The 23,669-nt window shown below is 37.9% G+C and overlaps 1 protein-coding gene and 1 long non-coding RNA gene across 4 annotated transcripts in view; one reads left to right on the plus strand and one right to left on the minus strand.

Moving 5' to 3' along the window:
• Positions 1–18,491, plus strand: part of LOC133559497 (uncharacterized) — a 101,227-nt gene extending 82,736 nt beyond the window's left edge. Inside the window, exon 4 of the long non-coding RNA XR_009808186.1 lies at positions 18,220–18,491. This is a non-coding gene — a long non-coding RNA (uncharacterized LOC133559497). The remainder of the gene's footprint in view (positions 1–18,219) is intronic.
• LOC133559472 (uncharacterized) overlaps positions 15,283–23,669 on the minus strand; it is a 79,613-nt gene continuing 71,226 nt past the window's right edge. For 2 of the 3 annotated variants that reach the window (XM_061911282.1, XM_061911272.1), the window contains one exon: positions 15,283–18,447. In XM_061911282.1, coding sequence (XP_061767266.1) covers positions 18,053–18,447 — 395 coding nt within the window. In that variant the 3' untranslated portion in view covers positions 15,283–18,052. Of the gene's footprint in view, positions 18,448–21,624; positions 22,323–23,669 lie in introns of those variants that run through there. The other variant, XM_061911290.1, reaches the window with a different exon arrangement.

The raw sequence follows: 23,669 nt of genomic DNA on the forward strand, positions 1-23,669 counted from the left end.
TCGATCAAATTGATATCATTTACATCGTCACTATAGCTTCTGAACGAAACTTTCTATATAAAACCGGTCTTATATTTTCACTTCCTTTAACTTTGTCCTACATACTGTTGTTATCTGATCAGTCGTTCATGCACGGCTGAACGCAAAAATCATAAACTGCACTTCCTTCTCATCAGCAGTGAACTTTGAGTGCAACATTTCTTCCACATCCTGAACGCTGGGGAACAAGCAATCAGCCTTTTGCATAAATCACGTGTTTGTTGACAGAATTGTCTATTATCTCTCACGTCTAATCCCCTTCTATCTCACTGTCCTCTGGTTCCACTCTTGGCTGGCCTCACTTGATCCACCATCTTCTCAAGTGTGTATGTGTTAGTGTGTGTGTTTTTTTTGTATTTCTACCCTTTGAGACATCAGCAAGGAAAAGTACCTTCCATATGAGGACCAGTGAACAAGTAAGGGCATAAATCATGGTTCCAATACGGAAAACATTTGCATCTAATAGTGAATGTCTCATTTGCACCCCTGGTGTTGAAATCTATCAAAATTAGGGTGGTACCAAAAAGGAGGGATTTTTCCCTGTTTGTAGGTTTTAAAATTGCTCCCCCTCTTGTTAACATACGAAATAACAAGTGTGTGTAAGAAATTGAAATGCACCCCCTTTGGCCAAAATTAATTTAAACAAATAAAATAAATATGTTTATAGAGACATACTGTAATAACTTGAAGTAAATAATCCATCCATCCATCCATTTTCTACCGCTTATTCCCTTCAGGGTCGCGGGGGGCGCTGGTACTTATCGCAGCTACAATCGGGCGGAAGGCAGGGTACACCCTGGACAAGTCGCCGCCTCATCGCAGTGAAGTAAATAATAAAGATTACAAAGATATTATAAAGATTACCAATTACCAATTACTGCGATGAGGTGGCGACTTGTCCAGGGTTTACCCCGCTTTCCGCCTGAATGCAGCTGAGATAGGCTCCAGCACCCCCCGTGACCCCAAAAGCGACAAGCGGTAGGAAATGGATGGATGGACCAATTACAAACAAACTACAAAAAACAAAACTAAAAGCGTTTTTTTTCTCACAATGTGTGAACTTTTTTCTTATATAATTGGGAACAATTTCTCGTATTCTTTCAGTTTCTGTATAATTGCAATATTTTCTTGTAAAATTACTTTTTCAGATAAAATTATTATTTTTCAATGCAAAATGATGACATTTATCATATAAAATGTTAACCCTTTTATCACAATATTTGTTGTTGTAAAAGACTGACATTTTTTGAGTAAAATTACGACTTTTGTCATAATTTTGCCAAGTAAAATTCCAATTATTACATTACTGCCAAAATGTTAGTTTTCTTATAAAATTGTGACTTTTGTCGAGTAAAATTATGACTCTTTTCTTAAAATTTACAACATTTTAAACTTTTCTTGTAAAATTGTGACTGTTAGATAGCTGGATAGCACTTTATTGACTCCGTCAGGAGAGTTCCCTCAGGAGAATTAAAATAAAAAATTCCCAATTCCCAATAAAATGGGTAAAATCTCAACTTTTATAAAGATATTACACAAATGTTCAGTTTTTTTGTAAAATGTTGACTTGTTGAGGAAAATGACGACTTTTATTAAAATACTGCCAAAATTCAAAGTTTTCTTGTGAAATTGTGACCTTTTTCTTGTGAAATTCCAACTCATTTCTCACTACAAGCTTTTTTAATTTTGCATTGTATGTGTATATTATTAATGTTGTAAATACAAATCTTTTATAAAATCTAAAAAGCGTAAAGCGTTGTCCTAAAGAGGTCTCAAGAAGGTAACAAATATGTGTGTGTGTGTTTGTGTGTGTGTGTGTTTGTTTGTTTGTGTGTGTTCTTGTACTTCTACCCTTCTTGAGACAACAACAAGGAAAAGTATCTTCCATTTGAAGACCGGTGAACAAGTTAGGACATAAATCATGGTCCCAATACGGAAAATCATTGCATCTAATAGAGAATGTCTCACTTGCACCCCTGGTGGTGAAATCTATCAAATTTAGGGTGGTCCCAAAAAGGAAGGATTATTCCCTGTTTGTGGGTTTTAAAATTGCTCCCCCTCTCGTCAACATATGCAATAACAAGTGTGTGTAAGAAATTAAAATGCACCCCCATTGGCCAAAATTAATTTAAATAAATAAATATGTTAATAGAGATATACTGTAATAAATTGAAGTAAATAATAAAGATGAAAAAACTATTACAAACAAAAAATTGTTTTTTTCTCACAATGTGTCAACTTTTTTCTTATACAATTAGGAACAATTTCTCGTAGTCTTTCAGTTTCTGTAAAATTGCAATACTTTCTCAAATTATTACTTTTTTATGTAAAATTACTACATTTCAATGCAAAAGGGTGACATTTATCATATCAAATGTTATCACTTTTATCACTATATTGCCAATTTTTTTTCTTGTAAAATACTGACATATCTTAAGTAAAATTACGACTTTTGTCATTTTGCCAAGAAATTCCAATTATTACAATATTGCCAAAATGTTAGTTTTCTTATAAAATTGTGACTTTTGTCATGTAATATTAAGACTTTTCATATAATTGCCAACATTTTAAACTTTTCTTGTAAAATTGGGACCGTTATTGAGTAAAATTCCAACTTTTATCAAAATATTGCACAAATGTTCAGTAAAATTGCGACTTTTATTATATCCATCCATCCATTTTCTACCGCTTATTCCCTTTCGGGGTCACGGGGGGCGCTGGCGCCTATCTCAGCTACAATTGGGCGGAAGGCGGGGTACACCCTGGACAAGTCGCCACCTCATCGCAGGGCCAACACAGATAGACAGACAACATTCACACTCACATTCACACACTAGGGCCAATTTAGTTTTGCCAATAATACTGCCAAAATTCTAAGTTTTTCTTCTGAAATTGTGACCTTTTTCTTCTGAAATTCCAACAAATTTTTCACTACAGGCTTTTTTAGATTTGCGTAGTATGGAAATATTTTTAATATTGTAAATACAATTTTTTATATATCTAGAAAGGGTGGTCCTAAAGAGGGAGGCAGTTTTCAGAGGTCTCAAGAAGATAACAAATACAAGAGTTGTGTGTGTGTGTGTGTGTGTGTGTTTGTTTGTTTGTTCTTGTTTTTCTTGTTCTGGTTAAATCTTTCAAAATTAGGGTGGTCCCAAAAAGGAGGGATTTTTCAAATTGACTGTGTGCGGGTTTTAAAAGACCCCCACCCCTTCTGGTCAACATATGAAATAACAAGTGTGTGTAAAAAATGTAAGTGCTTCCCCTCTGGCCAACATATGTAATAACATGTGTGTGTAAGAATTATTGAAATACTTCATACAGGAACAAACAGGAAACACAAAAGCGTGCCAATAGCACGGGTGGCAAAGCTAAGGTGGCTAGTGTGGGAGCTAGCATACAAAAGCAGGAAAAAAAAAATCGAATTGTCGTTAACTGTTGCTTGTAGCAAACTACAAAGCCAGACAGTGTGTGGCGAGCAACGTGAATAAATACCACTCTGATTAGTGCCAGGTAGCAGGTGAGCATCCCAGACATTAATCAGAGGCAGCTGCCACCAATCAGCACCAATGGCAACTGGAAACACAAACTCAGGTGGTCAAAACTAAAGGACAAAAACAATATCCGGGCAACGGATCCTAACAAAAATGTTAAAGTTTTCTTATAAAATTGTGACTTTTGTCGAGTAAAACTACAACTCTTTTCATAAAATTGCCAACATTTTAAGCTTTTCTTGTAAAATTGCAACTGTTGTTTTGTAAAATTCCAACTTTTATCATAATATTGCACAAATGTTCAGTTTTTCTCGTAAAATGTTGACTTGCGTTGAGTAAAATGGCGACTTTTATTATACTACTGCTGACATTTGAAGTTTTTTGTTGGAAATTGTGACCTTTTTCTTTTCACAACAAGCTTTTATATATTTGCATAGTATGTATATTTTAGTCATGTTGTAAATACAAATATTTATAAATCTGGAAAGGGAGGCAGTTTTTGCAGGTCTCAAGAAGGTAACAAATGCAAGTGTGTGTGTGCGTGTGTGTGTGTGTGTGTGTGTGTGTGTGTGTGTGTGTGTGTGTGTGTGTGTGTGTGTGTGTGTGTGTGTGTGTGTGTGTGTGAGAGAGTGATGTAACCAGCCAAGGTCGCTCACCTGACTGACGACCACCAGGCTGCCAGGGCGATAATGTAAACCTCTCTGAGAGGAGATAACGGCCCCCCGGGATAATTGTCCAGACACACAAACACACCAGGCCGGAGGAACACAGCGAGACACTTCTGTTGCCATGGGAACTTAACCTGGAGCACACAGACACACACACATTCACACATACACACATACAGTTCAATGAATGTGTACTTTGTCCTGATGAGGGGCTCACAGAGGGAAGCCAAGTTGAAACATGGCGAGATGATGTAAGAAGAAGGAAGACTCTCTTGGTCTTCCAATAAACAATAACAACATTGCAAATGATCACTACAATAACCATATTATCACTAATTCAATTATACTGCTCACTGTTGTTGTTTTGGGGGTGTCCAAAGTACGCCCCTCGTTCTTTATAGGCCCAGGGCACATGCATAATAGAAATAACAACTGCCTTTATATATGCATTATTTATGGATAATAATGTATAGAATATAAAAGCAATATAGTATGATGGAAAAAGCTCGGACACCAATTTTTAAATCCTGCAGCCTGCTTCAGAACAGACAAGCAAGTCGAAAAAGTCCATTAGTTTGCTATTTGCTTTCCCCTTCTGGTGAGACGTTGCTATTACAACTTTTAAGTCCAAGGCAGGGGTATCCAACCTTTTTTGCACCAGGCACCGGTTTTAATGTAGTCATTATTTTCACGGAATGGCCTTCTGCGTGTGGCAGATAAATATAGCAAATAAGTGCATGAAAAATGAATACATGAAAAACTCACCATGACATTCGATTAGTGGGAACCCCTGGACTTTTCCCTCTGCAACAAAGTTCTCCATAGACTTGTGTTTTTTGCTCATGTTTGCTAGTAGGGAAGTGAAGTGAAGTGAATTATATTTATATAACGCTTTTAGTGGGCTTTTTCTTGGCTTTAGTATCTGATGGGTTATCGGTGATACATCACAATTAAGGACAAGAGCAGGATAAGAAAGCTAGAACTACTTGACATTAGTTCCAAAATATTTTATGAATTACTATTTCCATTCTAAAAGTTATGTATTCATATTTCGTGCAATATTTTATACCTAAATACACTAATTTAGGCTTTTTTGGTCCAATTTCCCATGCGTAAATACCAGTGGTGTGGGAAAAAATCGATTCGAATTTGAATCGCGATTCTCACATTGTGCGATTCAGAATCGATTCTCATTTTAAAAAATCGATTTTTATTTTTATTTTTTAAATTTTTTTATCAATCCAACAAAACAATTCATAGCAGTGCCATAACAATGCAATCCAATTCCAATACCAAACCTGACCCAGCAACACTGCAATAAACAGAGCAATTGAGAGGAGACACAAACACGACACAGAACAAACCAAAAGTAGTGAAACAAAAATGAATATTATCAACAACAGTATCAATATTAGTTATAATTTCAGCATAGCAGTAATTAAAAATCCCTCATTGACATTATCATTACACATTTATAAAAAAAAACAAAAGTGTCACAGTGGCTTACACTTGCATTGCATCTCATAAGCTTGACAACACACTGTTTCCAATGTTTTCACAAATTCATATTTTTGGTTCGTTTAATAGTTAAAATAAATTTACATTAATGCAATCAGTTGTTAAAATATTGTCCTTTACAATTATAAAAGCTTTTTTATAAAAATGTACTACTCTGCTAGCATGTCAGCAGACTGGGGTAGATCCTGCTGAAATGAATACAGAATCGTTTTGAATCGGAAAAATATTGTTTTTGAATCGAGAATCGCGTTGAATGGAAAAATTCGATATATAATCGAATCAAGACCCCAAGAATCGATATTGAATCGAATCGTGAGACACCCAAAGATACGCAACCCTAATATATATATATATATATATATATATATATATATATATATATATATATATATATATATATATGTATATATATGTATTTTTTTTTTTTTGTTTCTGCAAAAATTTTAAATCAATAAAAGAGAACCTGTACTTTTATTGGAATTGTGCCTGTTATTCACAATCCCTATATGACACAAGCACACATGCGTTTTTTTTTTGGTTTTATGCATTCTAACTCGTAAAGGAACGTTAGCCAATGTCACCTAACAATGGAGTGCTAAACTTCTATAATCCATTCAAGAAATTACAAAACCAGTGAAGTGGGCACGTTGTGTAACTCATAAATTAAAAACAGAATGCAATGATTTGCAAATAATTTTCAACTTATATTCAATTGAATAGACTGCAAAGACAAGATATTTGATGGTCGAACTGAAAGACTTATTTTTTTTGCAAATAATCATTAACTAAGAATTTAATGGCAAAAACACATTGCAAAAAGGGTGGCACTGGGGAAATGTTACCACTGTGTTACATGGCCTTTCCTTTTATTACTGAGGAACTGAGGAAACCAATTTTTGAAGCTTTTCAGGTGGAATTCTTTTCCATTCTTGCTTGATGTACAGCTTAAGTTGTTCAACAGGCCGGGGTTTTGTTGTGGTATTTTAGGTTTCATAATGCGCCACACATTTTCAATGGGCAATAGGTCTAGACTCCAGGTAGGCCAGTCTAGTACCCGCACTCTTTTACTACGAAGCCACGCTGTTGTAACACGTGGCTTGGCATTGTCTTGCTGAAATAAGTAGGGGCGTCCATGATAACGTTGCTTGCATGGCAACATATGTTGCTCCAAAACCATTTTAACTCGTAAATAAATGTTAGCAAAAGTCAGCTAACAATAGAGACAATGAGAGTCGCTATATTCCGCCTATAAAAGGTTTTAAAAACATCCAAAGCCCTCTATCATGGTTTTATTTACATGCTGTAAATATATATGTAATGTAGTAACAGGCACATTGATAATAACACAAAATATTTATATATTTTGCTCATTTTAAGCATACAGTGGGGTATTAATTTTACAGACACATCATAATGTTCACTTTTTTGTTCAACAACAACACCCCTAATCATGCAGACTTCATTAGAGACAATGACGACTACTTTGGGATACATGTGTCACATGAATTGTTCTCCCAGGATGCAGACAAAACTCGGGAGGCAAGGTGCAGGTGAGACAATGATTTATTGTCCATGAAACATGCAAACAATGCAAAAAAAGACAAAAAAAGCGTGCCTCTAGCACGAAATAGCTAACAAGAAAATCTTAGCATATGAACGGGCAAAGAGATGGTTAAGCTTAGCTCAAGAATCCAATAAGTAGACATCGTAACTTGTATGGAAGCAAATAAGAAAGCCAGACTGTGTGTGGCGAAAAACAGGAATAGGTAGCTCACTGATTAGTGCCCTGGGAGCGGGGGAGCGTCCCAAACACTAATCAGAGGCAGGTGTAACTAATTTGCACCCATGGCAACTAAAACATAACCTAAGGGGTACTTAAAACAGGAACTGAGGGAGTCAAAAACTAAACAAACTTGATCCGGGCTACAAGTCATGTGTAAATGATGATCCAGAACCTTATATTTTGGAGCCTGAATAAATGGAGGATGAGCTTCAAGTTTTAGGGATCTAAGTGAATGATAAGCACGTGCAGTGAGTAGCAGGATTGCTAAGTGCTTAACAAAAAATACGAACATAATGACATAATCACTTACTGTACGATGTCTGATCTCACTGGGATGCCGACTGATTGGATGATCGTATATTCCTGTTTCAGGGAAGAATTCATCACGAAGTGTTAAAAAAACTTTGCTGTAAACGATCATCTCTTAGTGTCTTTCTCACCATCTCCAGGTCTAAGTTGGATGTCAAAGTTGACCAAATTCTCTGTTTATTGCCAAATCCTTCTAGTATCCAGGTAAGAGGCATGATTTATAATCTAGAATGAACTTTCACCAGTTTAGAGGCGATGCAGCAACTCACAGTCTCAATATGTAAATTTAGGTCCATAAGCTAGTTAGCTCTCTGAAATCATGGCGCCACTAAAAGTTTCATTGTTTCCGTTAATAACAATATTGCTAAATGGGCTCACCACCCATAGCAGGGGCCATAGAGGTTGGGTGCAATGTTAGCTGGGCGGCAGCCGAAGGCAGGGCACTTGGCGGTCCGATCCTCGGCTACAGAAGCTAGCTCTTGGGACGTGGAACGTCACGTCACTGGGGGGGAAAGAGCCTGAGCTAGTGCGCGAAGTGGAGAAGTTCCAGCTGGATATAGTCGGACTCACTTCGACGCACAGCAAGGGCTCTGGAACCACTTCTCTGGAGAGGGACTGGACCCTCTTCCACTCTGGCGTTGCCGGCAGTGAGAGGCGACGGGCTGGTGTGGCAATTCTGGTTGCCCCCCGACTTAAAGCCTGCACGTTGGAGTTCAACCCGGTGGACGAAAGGGTAGCCTCCCTCAGCCTTCGGGTGGTGGGGTGGGTCCTGACTGTTGTTTGTGCTTGAACACCAAACAGCAGTTCAGAGTACCCACCCTTTTTGGGAACACTCGAGGGAGTACTGGAAAGTGCTCCCCCGGGTGATTCCCTTGTCCTATTGGGGGACTTCAACGCTCATGTTGGCAACGACAGTGAAACCTGGAAAGGCGTGATTGGGAAGAATGGCCGCCCGGATCTGAACCCGAGTGGTGTTTTGTTATTAGACTTTTGTGCTCGTCACAGTTTGTCCATTACAAACACCATGTTTAAACATAAGGGTGTCCATATGTGCACTTGGCACCAGGACACCTTAGGCAGCAGTTCCATGATCGACTTTGTAGTTGTGTCATCGGATTTGCGGCCTTATGTTTTGGACACTCTGGTGAAGAGAGGGGCGGAGCTTTCTACCGATCACCACCTGGTGGTGAGTTGGCTGTGATGGTGGGGGAGGATGCCGGACAGACCTGGCAGGCCCAAACGCATTGTGAGGGTCTGCTGGGAACGTCTGGCAGAGTCTCCTGTCAGAGAAAGTTTCAATTCCCACCTCCGGAAGAACTTCGAACATGTCACGAGGGAGATGCTGGACATTGAGTCCGAGTGGACCATGTTCTGCACCTCTATTGTCGAGGCGGCTGATCGAAGCTGTGGCCGCAAGGTAGTTGGTGCCTGTCGGGGCGGCAATCATAAAACCCCCTGGTGGACACCAGCGGTGAGGGATGCCGTCAAGCTGAAGAAGGAGTCATATCGGGTCCTTTCGGCTCATAGGACTCCGGAGGCAGTGGACAGGTACCGACAGGCCAAGCGGTGTGCGGCTTCGGCGGTCGTGGAGGCAAAAATTCGGACATGGGAGGAGTTCGAGGAAGCCATGGAAAACGACTTCCGGACGGCTTCGAAGTGATTCTGGACCACCGTCCGCCGCCTCAGGAAGGGGAAGCAGTGCACTATCAACACCGTGTATGGTGCGGATGGTGTTCTGCTGACCTCAACTGCGGATGTTGCGGATAGGTGGAAGGAATACTTCAAAGACCTCCTCAATCCCACCAACACGTCTTCCTATGAGGAAGCAGTGCCTGGGGTATCTGTGGTGGACTCTCCTATTTCTGGGGCTGAGGTCGCTGAGGTAGTTAAAAAGCTCCTCGGTGGCAAGGCCCCGGGGGTGGACGAGATCCGCCCGGAGTTCCTTAAGGCTCTGGATGCTGTGGGGCTGTCTTGGTTGACAAGACTTTGCAGCATCGCGTGGACATCGGGGGCGGTACCTTTGGATTGGCAGACCGGGGTGGTGGTTCCTCTCTTTAAGAAGGGGGACCGGAGGGTGTGTTCCAACTATCGTGGGATCACACTCCTCAGCCTTCCCGGTAAGGTTTATTCTGGTGTACTGGAGAGGAGGCTACGCCGGATAGTCGAACCTCGGATTCAGGAGGAACAGTGTGGTTTTCGTCCTGGTCGTGGAACTGTGGACCAGCTCTATACTCTCTGCAGGGTTCTTGAGGGTGCATGGGAGTTTGCCCAACCAGTCTACATGTGCTTTGTGGACTTGGAGAAGGCATTCGACCGTGTCCCTCGGGAAGTCCTGTGGGGAGTGCTCAGAGAGTATGGGGTATCGGACTGTCTTATTGTGGCGGTCCGTTCCCTGTACGATCAGTGCCAGAGCTTGGTCCGCATTGCCGGCAGTAAGTCGAACACATTTCCAGTGAGGGTTGGACTCCGCCAAGGCTGTCCTTTGTCACAGATTCTGTTCATAACTTTTATGGACAGAATTTCTAGGCGCAGCCAAGGCGTTGAGGGGTTCCGGTTTGGTGACCGCAGGATTTGGTCTCTGCTTTTTGCAGATGATGTGGTCCTGATGGCTTCATCCGACCAGGATCTTCAGCTCTCACTGGATCGGTTTGCAGCCGAGTGTGAAGCGACCGGAATGAGAATCAGCACCTCCAAGTCCGAGTCCATGGTTCTCGCCCGGAAAAGGGTGGAATGCCATCTCCGGGTTGGGGAGGAGACTCTGCCCCAAGTGGAGGAGTTCAAGTACCTAGGAGTCTTGTTCACGAGTGGGGGAAGAGTGGATCGTGAGATCGACAGGCGGATCGGTGCGGCGTCTTCAGTAATGCGGACGTTGTACCGATTCGTTGTGGTGAAGAAGGAGCTGAGCCGGAAGGCAAAGCTCTCAATTTACCGGTCGATCTACGTTCCCATCCTCCCCTATGGTCATGAGCTTTGGGTCATGACCTAAAGGATAAGATCACGGGTACAAGCGGCCGAAATGAGTTTCCTCCGCCGGGTGGCGGGGCTCTCCCTTAGAGATAGGGTGAGAAGCTCTGCCATCCGGGAGGAACTCAAAGTAAAGCCGCTGCTCCTTCACATCGAGAGGAGCCAGATGAGGTGGTTCGGGCATCTGGTCAGGATGCCACCCGAACGCCTCCCTAGGGAGGTGTTTAGGGCACGTCCAACCGGTAGGAGGCCACGGGGAAGACCCAGGACACGTTGGGAAGACTATGTCTCCCGGCTGGCCTGGGAACGCCTCGGGATCCCCCGGGAAGAGCTAGACGAAGTGGCTGGGGAGAGGGAAGTCTGGATTTCCCTGCTTAGGCTGTTGCCCCCGCGACCCGACCTCGGATAAGCGGAAGAAGATGGATGGACAATATTGCTAATACTTGGTTAATATTGCGGTCACGAGATGTGAATGGAGTATTTTTGACGGTTTTGGGATGTTTTTTAGAGGGCTTTATGGGCGGAATAGCGTACTACCATTAGCTGTGTTTTATTAGCCACCTCGTATGTGCCATATTTTACGAGTTAGAATACATAAAAAAAAAACGTAAGTGTTTTGTCTAACATAGGTATTGTGAACGAAAGGCAAAATTCCCTCCAAATGGGCTGTAGCAAAGTTTTGAAAGTTCCCATTACTAAATTTCACAATTCACAATACAAAAAAACAACATATATGCAAAACAAAGGCATTTGTATAAATATTTGATGGATAATCAAACTGTAAATGTTCAATTAACCCAGTCATTGTTTTGTCAGTTTTTGCTTGTTAGGTTTTTTTTATTTATTACTATATGTCATAATATTATGTTATTTTATGTCATTAATACCTAAACTTCACTTTACTAATTCACATTTAAGGCCTCAGGAGAACATTAAAAAGACAAAAAGCATTGTCACTATTTTACTTACATTTCTTAAGCAAAGCGTAAAAAACAAATATCCCCTTGTTTTTTTTTTAATGTGCCATCTATTAAAATGAACATTTAGTAAACGGATAACTAATACATAATAACGTATATATTAATCAATGTCAGCGAATCAGTTTGAAAGTCGCGTTCACCTGAAAGTAAATTGCAGATTTTTGACAATTTCTTATAAACATGGTTCCTTAAGTTAGGTAACATTTCCTTGTGCATTTTGGTGCTTTCAAAAATAAGTAATTATTGTGATGATCTTTCGCCCTGATCATGTTTTTTTGTAGTTTAAGACTCCCTTTGTTCTGTTTCAGCACCCCTGTGTTTGTTTCTTGGTTGTCATGGTTGCTGATTATTTTCACCTGCCTCTGATTAGTGTTCAGGACGCTCACCTGCTCCCGGGCACTAATCAGAGAGCTATGTATTCCTGCCTTTCGCCGCACTCTGTCAGGCTGTCTTGTTTGCTTCGTGCAACATAACGTTTGTCACCCATGCTTTTGATTCCTGTGCCAAGTTTCGTCTTAGCTCCCCATGCTTTCGGCTCGGATGCTTTTTTTCGTTTGTTGGTACGTTGACTGATTTATACGACCCGCGTATCACCATGCGACCTGGACGTAACAATTATGTCAAAAAAAGCCTCTAAACTTGTCATTTTTTGTATTCTTAATTGTCCTGTTCCTCCTCACTCTTCTACGTTTATTTACCTGCATGCACAAATTCTCCTCAAACTAATTCCGATGTTGTACCTAAAATTCAAGTATACCTAAGGTTGCGGGTGCGCAGAAATACGTGAAGTCGGGTCTACCTAAAGACGTGCCCACAGGGGTGAAGACAATGGAAGTGAAGTATGTCTTAACCGGAAATGAAGCTGTAAACACAATACAAGACACAAAGGACAGAAGTTTAGTTAGTTAAGGTTGCGGTTAGGATCAGGTTTGGGTTTTGGTTAGGTTGAGGTTTGTAGCCAAAAAAGCAATGCATTCAAGAACCAAAGTAAAACAGACAGAAAACTTAAAACACACACGGAGCTGATTACACACACACACACACACACACACACACACGTTCCTGTATTTGTTACCTTCTTGAGACCTCCTGAAAAATTCCCACCTCCGTAGGACCACCTTTTCCAGATATATGAAGATTTTTATTTATAACCTTTTATAATATATTCATACTATGTAAATACAAACATAATTGTTGTAAAAAATTGTTGGAATTTCACAAGAAAAAGGTCACAATTTTGGAAGAAAAACTGAATTTTGGCAGTATTATAAAACAAGTCGTAATTTTACTCAAAGCCAGTCAAATTTAGACAAGAAAAACTGAACATTTGTGCAATGTTATGAGAAAAGTTGGAATTTCCACTCAATAACAGTCGATATTTTACAAGAAAAGCTTAAACTGTTGGTTTTATGAAAATAGTTGTAATTTCACTGGACAAAAGTCACAATTTTATAAGAAAACTTCAAACTTTTGGTAATGTAATAATAATCTGAATTTTACTTGGCAAACTTATGACAAAAGTCAAACACTAAAAAATTTTCAGTATTTTACAAAAAAAACAAAACAATTGGCAATATTGTGATAAAAGTCTAAATCTTATATGACAAATGTCACCATTTCGCATTTAAAAAGTAATAATTTTACAGATAAAAGTAATAATTTTATGGGAAAATATTGCAATATTACAATTTCCAATTTTGTAAGAAAAAAGTTGACACATTGTGAGAAAAAGACTGCTTTTAGTTTTTTTTTTGTTTGTTTTTTTTGTAATTGTAATAATCATTATTTACTTAAAGTTATTACAGTATGTATCTATATGCATATTTATTGTTTTTTTTATTAAATTTTTAAAATACATTTTGGCCAAAGGGGGTGCATTTCAATTCCTTACACATTCTTATGTTGGCCAGAGGAGGAGCACTTTTAAAACCGACTGAGACCACCCTAATTTTGATAGATTTCACCACCAGGGGTGCAAATGAGAAATTCTCTATTAGGTTTTCTGTATTGGGACCATGACTTATGTCCTAACTTGTTCACCGGTCCTCATATGGAAGGTACTTTTCCTTGTTGATGTCTCAAGAAGGGTAGAAATACACACACACACACACACACACACGTTTGAAAATAATTTTTCATCTTCCATACTTTTCTATGGTAATGAGAATTTAAAGGTCTGCTGTGGATGTTGATGTGCTTGAACCTCTTTCTTCTTTAGAAGTTACTTCCAACATTAACTGTTGTTTGCTCATGCACTAATTGAATATTAATAAAGTGTCTGGATGTATTCATTAAATTAACATTTTCATTAGACGTATTCTCAAAGGGATTCAACGTAAAATTTTGACATTGACACATCGCATCTGTGCATAATTCATTACAATACCCTTATGAGTATTACTTACATCAAAATAAAATACATACTGTACTGAAATTGTTGAAATATCCTTTGAAACGCTGAAATAAACCCAAAACGACTAATTAGTGGTTACCAAAAAGTGATTCCGAGTAATATTTTGATATTGACACAGTTTTTCTGCGCATGCGTGACGCGATAACTCTGAGAAACATTGCATATGTCATAATCAAATACATACTGTACTGTTTACGCATCAAAATGCCATCTATAAGGTTGAAAGCCACCCTAAATGACCGTACAGCGTTCGCTAAAATGTGATTAAAAATAATATTTTTCACATTGACACAGCATTTCTGGACATCAATGATTCCAATACTGTGAAGAGTATTACATTTATCATTATGAAATAGATACTGTACTGCTTACACATTAAGTGTGCTCTATAACAGTGGTTCTCAAATGGGGGTACGCGTACCGTAGTTCTAACTTAATCTGTCAGTATATTCGTTATGGGAGCGCCACAAACTACAAAAAAGATAGCAAAACAATGCATTCTGGAGATATGGTCAGAAAGCCGCTTGAAAACGGTCTGAAAAACGTAATGTATGGATAATTTTGACCAAAGAACCATCATCACATGTTATTTAGACCAGTGGTTCTCAAATAGGGGTACGTGTACCCCTGGAGATACTTAAAGGTATGCCAAGGGGTTTCTGAGATTTTTAAAAATATTCTAAAATTAGCAACAATTCAAAAATCCTTTATAAATATATTTATTGAATAATACTTGAAAAAAATATGAATGTAAGTTCATAAACTGTGAAAAGAAATTACACAGTGCAATATTCATTGTTGACAGCTAGATTTTTTGTGGACATGTTCCATAAATATGGATGTTAAAGATTTCTTTTTTTGTGAAGAAATGTTTAGAATTAAGTACATCAATCCAGATGAATCTCTATTACAATCCCCAAAGAGGGCACTTTAAGTTGATGATTACTTCTATGTGTAGAAATCTTTATTCATTATTGAATCCCTTGTTTATTTTTCCACACGTTTTTAGTTATTTTTTTATCTTTTTTTCCAAATAGTTAAAAAAAAGACCACTACAAATGAGCAATATTTTGCACTGTTATACAATGTAATAAATAAGAAACTGATGACATAGTGCTGTATTTTACTTCTTTATCTCTTTTTTTCAACCAAAAAAATGTTTGCTCATATTAGAGGGTACTTGAGTTAAAAAAATGTTCACAGGCGGTTCATCACTGAAAAAAAGTTGACAACCACTGGTCTATAAAGTTGAAATCAACCGCAAATGACCGTATGGTGATTGCCATAAACTGATTCAAAGTAATATTTTGATATTGACACATCTTTGCTTTGCGTTAATGATTACAATACTGTGGGTAGTATTACATACATCATATTAAAGTACATTCAAATACTTTTTAGAAGAAACCGTTTGGCAGTTTGGGGGTGATTTCAACATTTCAAAAGCGTACTTGACATAAAAAGCACATTTGTAGGGTTCCTGCCACCCTCCATGTCCCTAATGCCACCCTCAGAAAGTCCATGTATCATCCCAAAATTTAAGAAAATACTTAATGCAAGTTGAAAAGTTACTTAGTGCTGCTTTAAGGAAAGCAGACCCTTCCTACCTGCACGTTACTTCCTGCCGTCCCTCCGCATTTTGGGATCACGACCACTAGTTTGTCAGACACAGAATAAGACAACTTTGCAAGATTTTTAATAGTTTTGAGAGCAAAAAAATACTCAATGATCAATTATTGCATATTGACACACCTTGGTAATCAAACATATAGACAATGTGACATATGACAAGGTGTGGCTTAGTGAGAATAGGACCGACCTGGGCAAATTAAGGCCCGGGGGCCACATGCGGACCGTTAAGCTTTTCAATATGGCTCGCCGGACATTCCCAAATAATCTTTTTAAATCTTTAAGATGGAAAGTGTAGCTGCCATTATGATGTGCAGTCATGTTTGCTAATGACCGAAAGTCTTGAACTATACAAAGTATTTCAATGGTTGGAATCTGCGCTTTTGCATGTTATACCAGTTACTGTGGTAATCTAATTAGTTACTATCGTAATCTAGTTAGTTACTATGGTAATCTACGTCACAGCAGCTCAGAGGAGGCACCAAGCAGTGTGGGCGGGAAGCGTTTCCACAGTAACAGGAGACTTTCACAACAAAGTTCTAAAGCTTAGTGATATATCAGATTGTAGGTGGGTTTATTTTGTATCCTTCATGTTCATATTGTACTGTTTGTTGCGTTTCACTTGATTGTAAAATGTCTCGATCGAAGAGGGGTTGTGCCGTTCATATTTTGTCATTATTCAGTGTTTTATCCTTCATAGAAAAATGTAAAATTCCATTACGTTTTTTAAGGCGGTCTGTCATAACGTTTTTAGCATTCAATCAGACGTTATTGTGAGGTCTTGTATTAGTGTTCTTAAAAATAGATATACCGGCCCCCAGACACATTTTTTTTCTCTAAATGTGGCCCCCCGAGTCAAAATAATTGCCCCGGCCTGAAATAGGATATGATTAGGACTTCTGTCTACTCCCAAAAAACTAATTTTATCAATAATATTTTTGGTATTTTTAGACTGCCAGACTGTTTACCTTCCCACTGCAAGTACTACAGAATCAATTCGCTCTAGCTTTTAACATCATGGAAATCAGCTTGCTCCAATTCTCCCGTCCAAAGGCAAAACCCAGTAACTCAATTTTGGTCAAAACTGAGCTGATAATAATTTTGGAGTTCCTAGGTGATATGCTTTACATTAGTGTATGCGATATTGTAATTTGTTCCGTAAGTAAGCTGTTACGCGCATGGCAGGACCTAGCAACTACCACATAACTGCGTGGATACAACAGAAAAACCTAGTATCTCAAGGGACCAATCGGAGCTTCTTTGTCAGTCGCCTTATTGTCTTTAATGAGACATTTGCACGGATGGGGGCCGACGGTCAACCTGATTATGTGATATTATGGCACGAGGGGATATTTGGAAGATTGGTCCAGGACGTTGCAAGCACCTTCATTACATGTATTGTTCTTGATTCTTCCCCTTGCATACTCTTTTGGGCAGATAACTGTGGAGGTCCAAATAAAAACTGGATGCTGTACACGGCTCTTGCCCAATGTGCAAACGCAGAATGGGGCCCACCCGAGATTGTGATAAAATATCTGGAGAAAGGGCACACGTTCATGAGAGCAGATTCAATCCATGGCTCAATCGGCAAGAAAATGAAAGCGCAAGAAAACATCTATACGTTTGATGACTTTGTAGATCTTTGTAAGACAGCATCAAGATAGATTGGCTTTCCTTTGTTTTCTCAAAATCAGCTAGAAGTGAGTTACTAGGTTTTGCCTTTGGACGGGAGAATTGGAGTCCTATATTTTGCATGGCTGCAGTACCCAAGTATTGCACTGGAGGGCAGCATATTTCTACAAACGACTGGCATATTTTTGTTGCCAGTCTTTTGATATTTCACTCAAATGGTGAAAAAAAAACTCAAGTGACAAAAAAACATTTCAATATTACCTAATATATATTGTCAACTTCTTGTTAGAAGATAGAGAAGATACTCCTCATGTCACTTGAAGGATTATTGTTGTGGAAACAAAACTATGCCAAGCTCCAATATCTTTGAGGAGAAAATGAAAGGTGTCCTCCCAGGGCATGCTGAGGATCTGCTGCCTTGTTATCGCTCCTCCACAGTCCGTTATTTCCATGGCTGAGCTCCGGCAGGAAGTAGAAGCACAATTAGAAAGCTCTGGAGCATGAACGTTGATTCATTTCATTTGACTGCAAGCAAGGCTCCTTGGCTCTTTATCGCCAACATCCCAGTACCTCATTGCAACAAAGCAAATAGCTTTGCTCGAATGTCCTCCCACAAATAGAATTATTTAGGAAAATCCATAATTTCTAGTATGCAGTATGGTTGAAACAAGCACAACTGTCCATAAAGGTTCAAGGCATCCCGCTCCATTGCCGACTCGACCTTGCGATCTACGTTCATACCCGTCTAGGAAGTTGGTATTCTCTGACAAATTGCATGCAATGTCTTTTCCAGATGTGATGCTCCTCAGGGAACAGTTGAAGGCCCCGTTCGGAGTCCATTCCAGCTGACTGCGGATGCTCAACCAGCCGCCTTCCTCCGTACTTTTGAACATTTTCTGCTTCCCGGGCGTTGGAGGCTCATTGTGGGAAGACCAGAACACATCCGCATCCGGGTAGACGTCGCTGAATGTGCATACCGGGCCGTCCTTGGACAGAACACCTTTGACCGCCCCGCAGCACTCTGGGGAGAACATCATCAGGTTGGAATCCACCACACTCATAAAGTTTGTTGTAAAAAAAATATAATGTAAAGATTAGGGCTGTGAATCTTTGGGTGTCCCACGATTCGATTCAATATCAATTCTTCGGGTCACGATTCGATAATATATCGATTTTTTCGATTCAAAAACGATATTTTTCCGAATCAAAACGATTCTGTATTCATTCAATACATAGGATTTCAGCAGGATCTACCCCAGTCTGCTGACATGCTAGCAGAGTAGTAGATTAAAAAAAAAAAAAAAAAAGCTTTTATAATTGTAAAGGACAATGTTTTATCAACTGATTGCAATAATGTAAATTTGTTTTAACTATTAAACGAATCAAAAATATGACTTATTTTATCTTTGTGAAAACATTGGACACAGTGTGTTGTCAAGCTTATGAGATGCGATGCAAGTGTAAGCCACTGTGACACTATTGTTCTTTTTTATTATTTTTATAAATGTCTAATGATAATGTCAATGAGGGATTTTTAATCACTGCTATGCTGAAATTATAACAAATGTTGATACTGTTGTTGATAATATTCATCTTTGTTTCACTACTTTTGGTTTGTTCTGTGTCGTGTTTGTGTCTCCTCAATTTCTCTGTTTATTGCAGTTCTGAGTGTTGCTGGGTCAGGTTTGGTTTTGGAATTGGATTGCATTGTTATGGTATTGCTGTGTAGTGGTTTGTTGGACTGATAAAAAAAATTTAAATAAAAAAAAATATTTTTTTAAAAATGAGAATCGATTCTAAATTGTACAACGTATTCGATTCGATTCGTATTTGAATTGTTTTTTTTCCCAAACCCCTAGTAAAGATGCAAAACAATGCATAGACCAGTCTTATGCCGTCTGCTGGCCTAACATAAACCATGATCATAAATTAATAAAAGTTACTTTTATTTTTTCTGTACTTTTCATAAATATTTAAAAGTATTCATCAAAGTCAATCAATCAATCAATCAATCAAAGTTTACTAATATAGCCCTAAATCAGAAATGTCTCAAAGGGCTGCACAATCCACAAAGACATCCTCAGCCCAGATCCCACATCAAGGCAAGAAAAAACTCAACCCAATGGGATGACAATGAGAAACCTTGGAGGGGACCGCAGATGTGGTACCAAACTTGTTCCATTCGTTGGTGCTCCAATTGTGCTGGTTTGTGCTGCAATTTTGTATTGTTATTAATGTGTTACTAATAGTAACTAGACACCCTGAATTATGTTCAAATTACTACAAACTTGTTTCATTCATTGGTGCTACATTTGTGCTGCAATGCTTTGTTATTAACGTGTAATTAACGTGTTAATATTAGTAACTAGACACCCCCAATTATGTCCAAATTACTAAAAACTTTTTTCATTCGTTGGTGCTTCAATTTTGCTGGTTTGTGCTGCAATGCTTTGTTATTAATGTGTAATTAACGTGTTAATATTAGTAACTAGACTACCCCAATTATGTCCAAATTACGACAAACTTGTTTCATTCGTTGGTGCTACATTTGTACTGGTTTGTGCTGCAATGTTGTATTGTTACTAACGTGTAATTAACGTGTTACTAATAGTAATTAGACTCTCTCAATTATGTCCAAATTACTGCAAACCTGTTTCATTCGTTGGTGCTACATTTGTGCCGGTTTGTGCTGCAATTTTGTATTGTTATTGATGTGTAATTAATGTGTTACTAATAGTACCTGGACTTCCCCCAATTATTTCCTAATCACCACAAAAGTGTTCCTTTCGTTTGTGCTGAATTTTTTTTCTAATTTAACGTTTGAATATTCTTAACCAGACCCCGCCCACACGCATTGTCAAAAACCTTTCCCAAACCAGTACCAATTGGTTGTGCTACGTTTGTGCTGCAATGGTTTTGTTACTAAAGTGTAATTAATACAATTGGGGAAAATGATCGATTTTTAGCTACATGGCAAGTCGGACATGGGCGATTATAGAATGGATTAGTAAACGATCAGTTAACTGACTACAGCGAGCCACCGCACCGAGAGATCCGACCAACCTCTTTACTATTGGGCACTTACGCTTCGTTTTACATACTTTTTCATTAATTTAAAAAATGTGGGAATTAATTTACCTGTTACTTATTCCAAATTAATTGTTTGTTTAAAGCAGGAGTCACCAAACTATCCGCTGATGGGCCAAATCCAGCCCGTCAGCGTCTAAAATCCAGCCTGCAGAAAGCCCGCTCAGGCAAATTATATTGTCTAAAAATGCATTTTCCCACCGATAATGTGACATCATCTGCAAAGTGCGTGCCCTTTCAGTCAATTAGTAGTTATGTATGTATGTATGTATATATATACATATATATATATATATATATATATATATATATATATATGTGTATATATATATATATATATATATATATATATATATATATATATATATATATATATATATATATATGTGTGTGTGTATATATATATATATATATGTGTGTATATATATATGTATATATGTGTATGTGTGTGTGTATATATATATATATATATATATATATATATATATATATATATACACATATATATGTATATGTATATTTATGTGTAATATATGTATATATATGTGTGTATATGTATGCATATCTTTAGATGTATGTATACCTATATAGGGATATATATATATATGTATGTGTGTATATGTATGTATATATATATGTATGTGTGTATATATATATATATATATGTGTGTATGTATATATATGTATATATGTATACATACATGCATATATTTATATACACACACACATATATATATATATATATATATATATATATATATATATATATATATACATATATATACATATATATATATATATATATATATGTATATAGCACACTATTATGCTACATTCCCATTTTAACGTAAGCATGCCAACTTTTTTTTTTCCTCATTTTGCAGACGTACGCCTCAGTCATATAACTTGGTACTTGAAACGTGCTTGTTCAACTTTTGCATTCACATGCCATTTTTGAAAATGCAAGTTTCAGCTGTAATTAGTGTTTTTTGTTAGTGCTGTAAAACGATAAAAAATGAAAAAAAAAATAAAAATGGAATGATTCACACTTTTGAATTTGGTTTAATCACAGTTGCTCCAAAAACAACACCAATCAATGCTTTTTTTTTTTGACAACATTGCGGGTATACACCACCAGCGTTGTTTGCCCATGTACTAGTTGTTCTCTTCATAGGATCAGCCTTTTTGGTGCTATTTTAAACTTTTTAAAATATAAGTATTAACTTTTTTTAACAGGTTTTTGAACTTGTTAACTGCTTTTTATCTAACCATCAATCAATCAATCAATCAATGTTTATTTATATAGCCCTAAATCACAAGTGTCTCAAAGGGCTGCACAAGCCACAACGACATCCGCGGTACAGAGCCCATATAAGGGCAAGGAAAAACTCACCCCAGTGGGACGTCGGTGACAGAAAGCAATGGATGTCGAGCGGGTCTAACATGATATTGTGAGAGTCCAGTCTACAGTGGATCCAATATAGTAGCGAGAGTCACGTCCATAGTCAAATTGTTCTTAGGGTAATTTGTATTTGCTTTTTCAATATGTATTTTACTTCAGTTTCAAATATTATTTTTTAGTCCATCCTTTGCCTTTATTTCTTTGTGGTGTACAGCCCTTTGTTCTTCAACTGTAGTTGTTTTTAAAGGGCTTTATAAATAAAGCTGGTATGGTATGGTATACAACAAAAATGCACCATTTCAATATATGCAAATGACCTTGGTTCTATCAGAAGTTATCGGGGTGTATTGTAAGAGAAATCCCCTCTCACTTACAGTCAGCTGGGATAGGCTCCATCAACGGTGATCCTGGCCACAAAAAGAGGTAGAACCACGATAGTTATATTTGCTTGTGATTTATTACCCTATTTTTTTAAAAATTGTTCGTTTTTGAGCTGGATGTTTATTTGTAGCCATTTAACCCATGAGCAAATATCCCTGCATTGGCCGCCTCTTGCACTTACCACCGCAAACAAATCAGTTCATTTAACAGCATGTGCAAAGCTGATGACTAACATCCTAATGGCTCAGCTGATCAGCCATTATAGATGTCAGTTTATAACTTGCAAATGCCCACCATCAGATTACTTGTCACTAACGTATATACAGTACATATTGTGTCTTTAAGGACAGGTTGATAGGAATATATTTTCAGTTTCCTAGTAACCATGATGCATGGATGGTTAGATCGATAATTGAACAATAATTGCATTGCATTACCAGCTAAAAAGAGTATTCCTCTGAGAATAAAACAATCACTCTGTTTTAAGAGAGCACAACTTGTCGGCTTTGTTGCTCGGACAAAAATGTGTTAATATAAGGTTATAGCGGGGTATGTTTTTTTTTTTAAGGGGGAAACATTTTAATTCCTCTTGTTTACATGTCAGCATTCAGGCTAGCGAGCTGGCGCCAGTCAGTCAGTGAGTACTTATTAATAATGCTTGTTTGATCATTTGTTTTTAAAGGGCTTTATACATAAAGTTGGTTTGGTATGATATGGTATTTTAATTTAAAACGGTGATACTCACCTTTGGGAGTTTTACCGCGCATGTAATAATAATAATTATTACAGTTTATTGTTACACCCTTAGCAATTGTTGTCTAAAATAGTTGTTTGGTGTTCTTCAGTACATCTGTCATGTTCAACCCATGACAATAAATAAGTATTTAAATAAAAATTTACCTTCCAATGTATTCATGTCTCACTTATCAGTCCCTCATGGATTTTGCGATGTTGCCAATTTGAACGGAACTTTGTTGTCATTGCACTTAAAAAGTAAAACAAGATTGTTTTTAAAAAAAAAAAAAAAAATCTGTGAAGTTAGCATGTTGTGTAATTCGTAAAAAAAGAAAATATGTTGATCAAAAGGGGGTGTGACGTTGATCAAAAGGGGGTGTGACGTTCATATTTTGTCACTATTTAGTGTTTTATCCTTTATAGGAAAATGTAAAATTCCATTACGTTTTTTAAGGCGGTCTGTCATAATATCTTTAGTATTAAATCAGAGATTATTGTGATATTTTGTATTAGTGTACCTAAAAATAGATATACGGGCCCCAGACACATGTTTATCTGTAAATGTGGCCCCTGGGTAAAAATAATTGCCCAGGCCTGCTTTACACACTGATGTTGCTTTTTGATGCAGGGATCGAAGG

This window comes from Nerophis ophidion, linkage group LG01 (genome assembly GCF_033978795.1).
Source record: "Nerophis ophidion isolate RoL-2023_Sa linkage group LG01, RoL_Noph_v1.0, whole genome shotgun sequence".
Taxonomy (NCBI): Eukaryota; Metazoa; Chordata; class Actinopteri; order Syngnathiformes; family Syngnathidae; genus Nerophis; species Nerophis ophidion.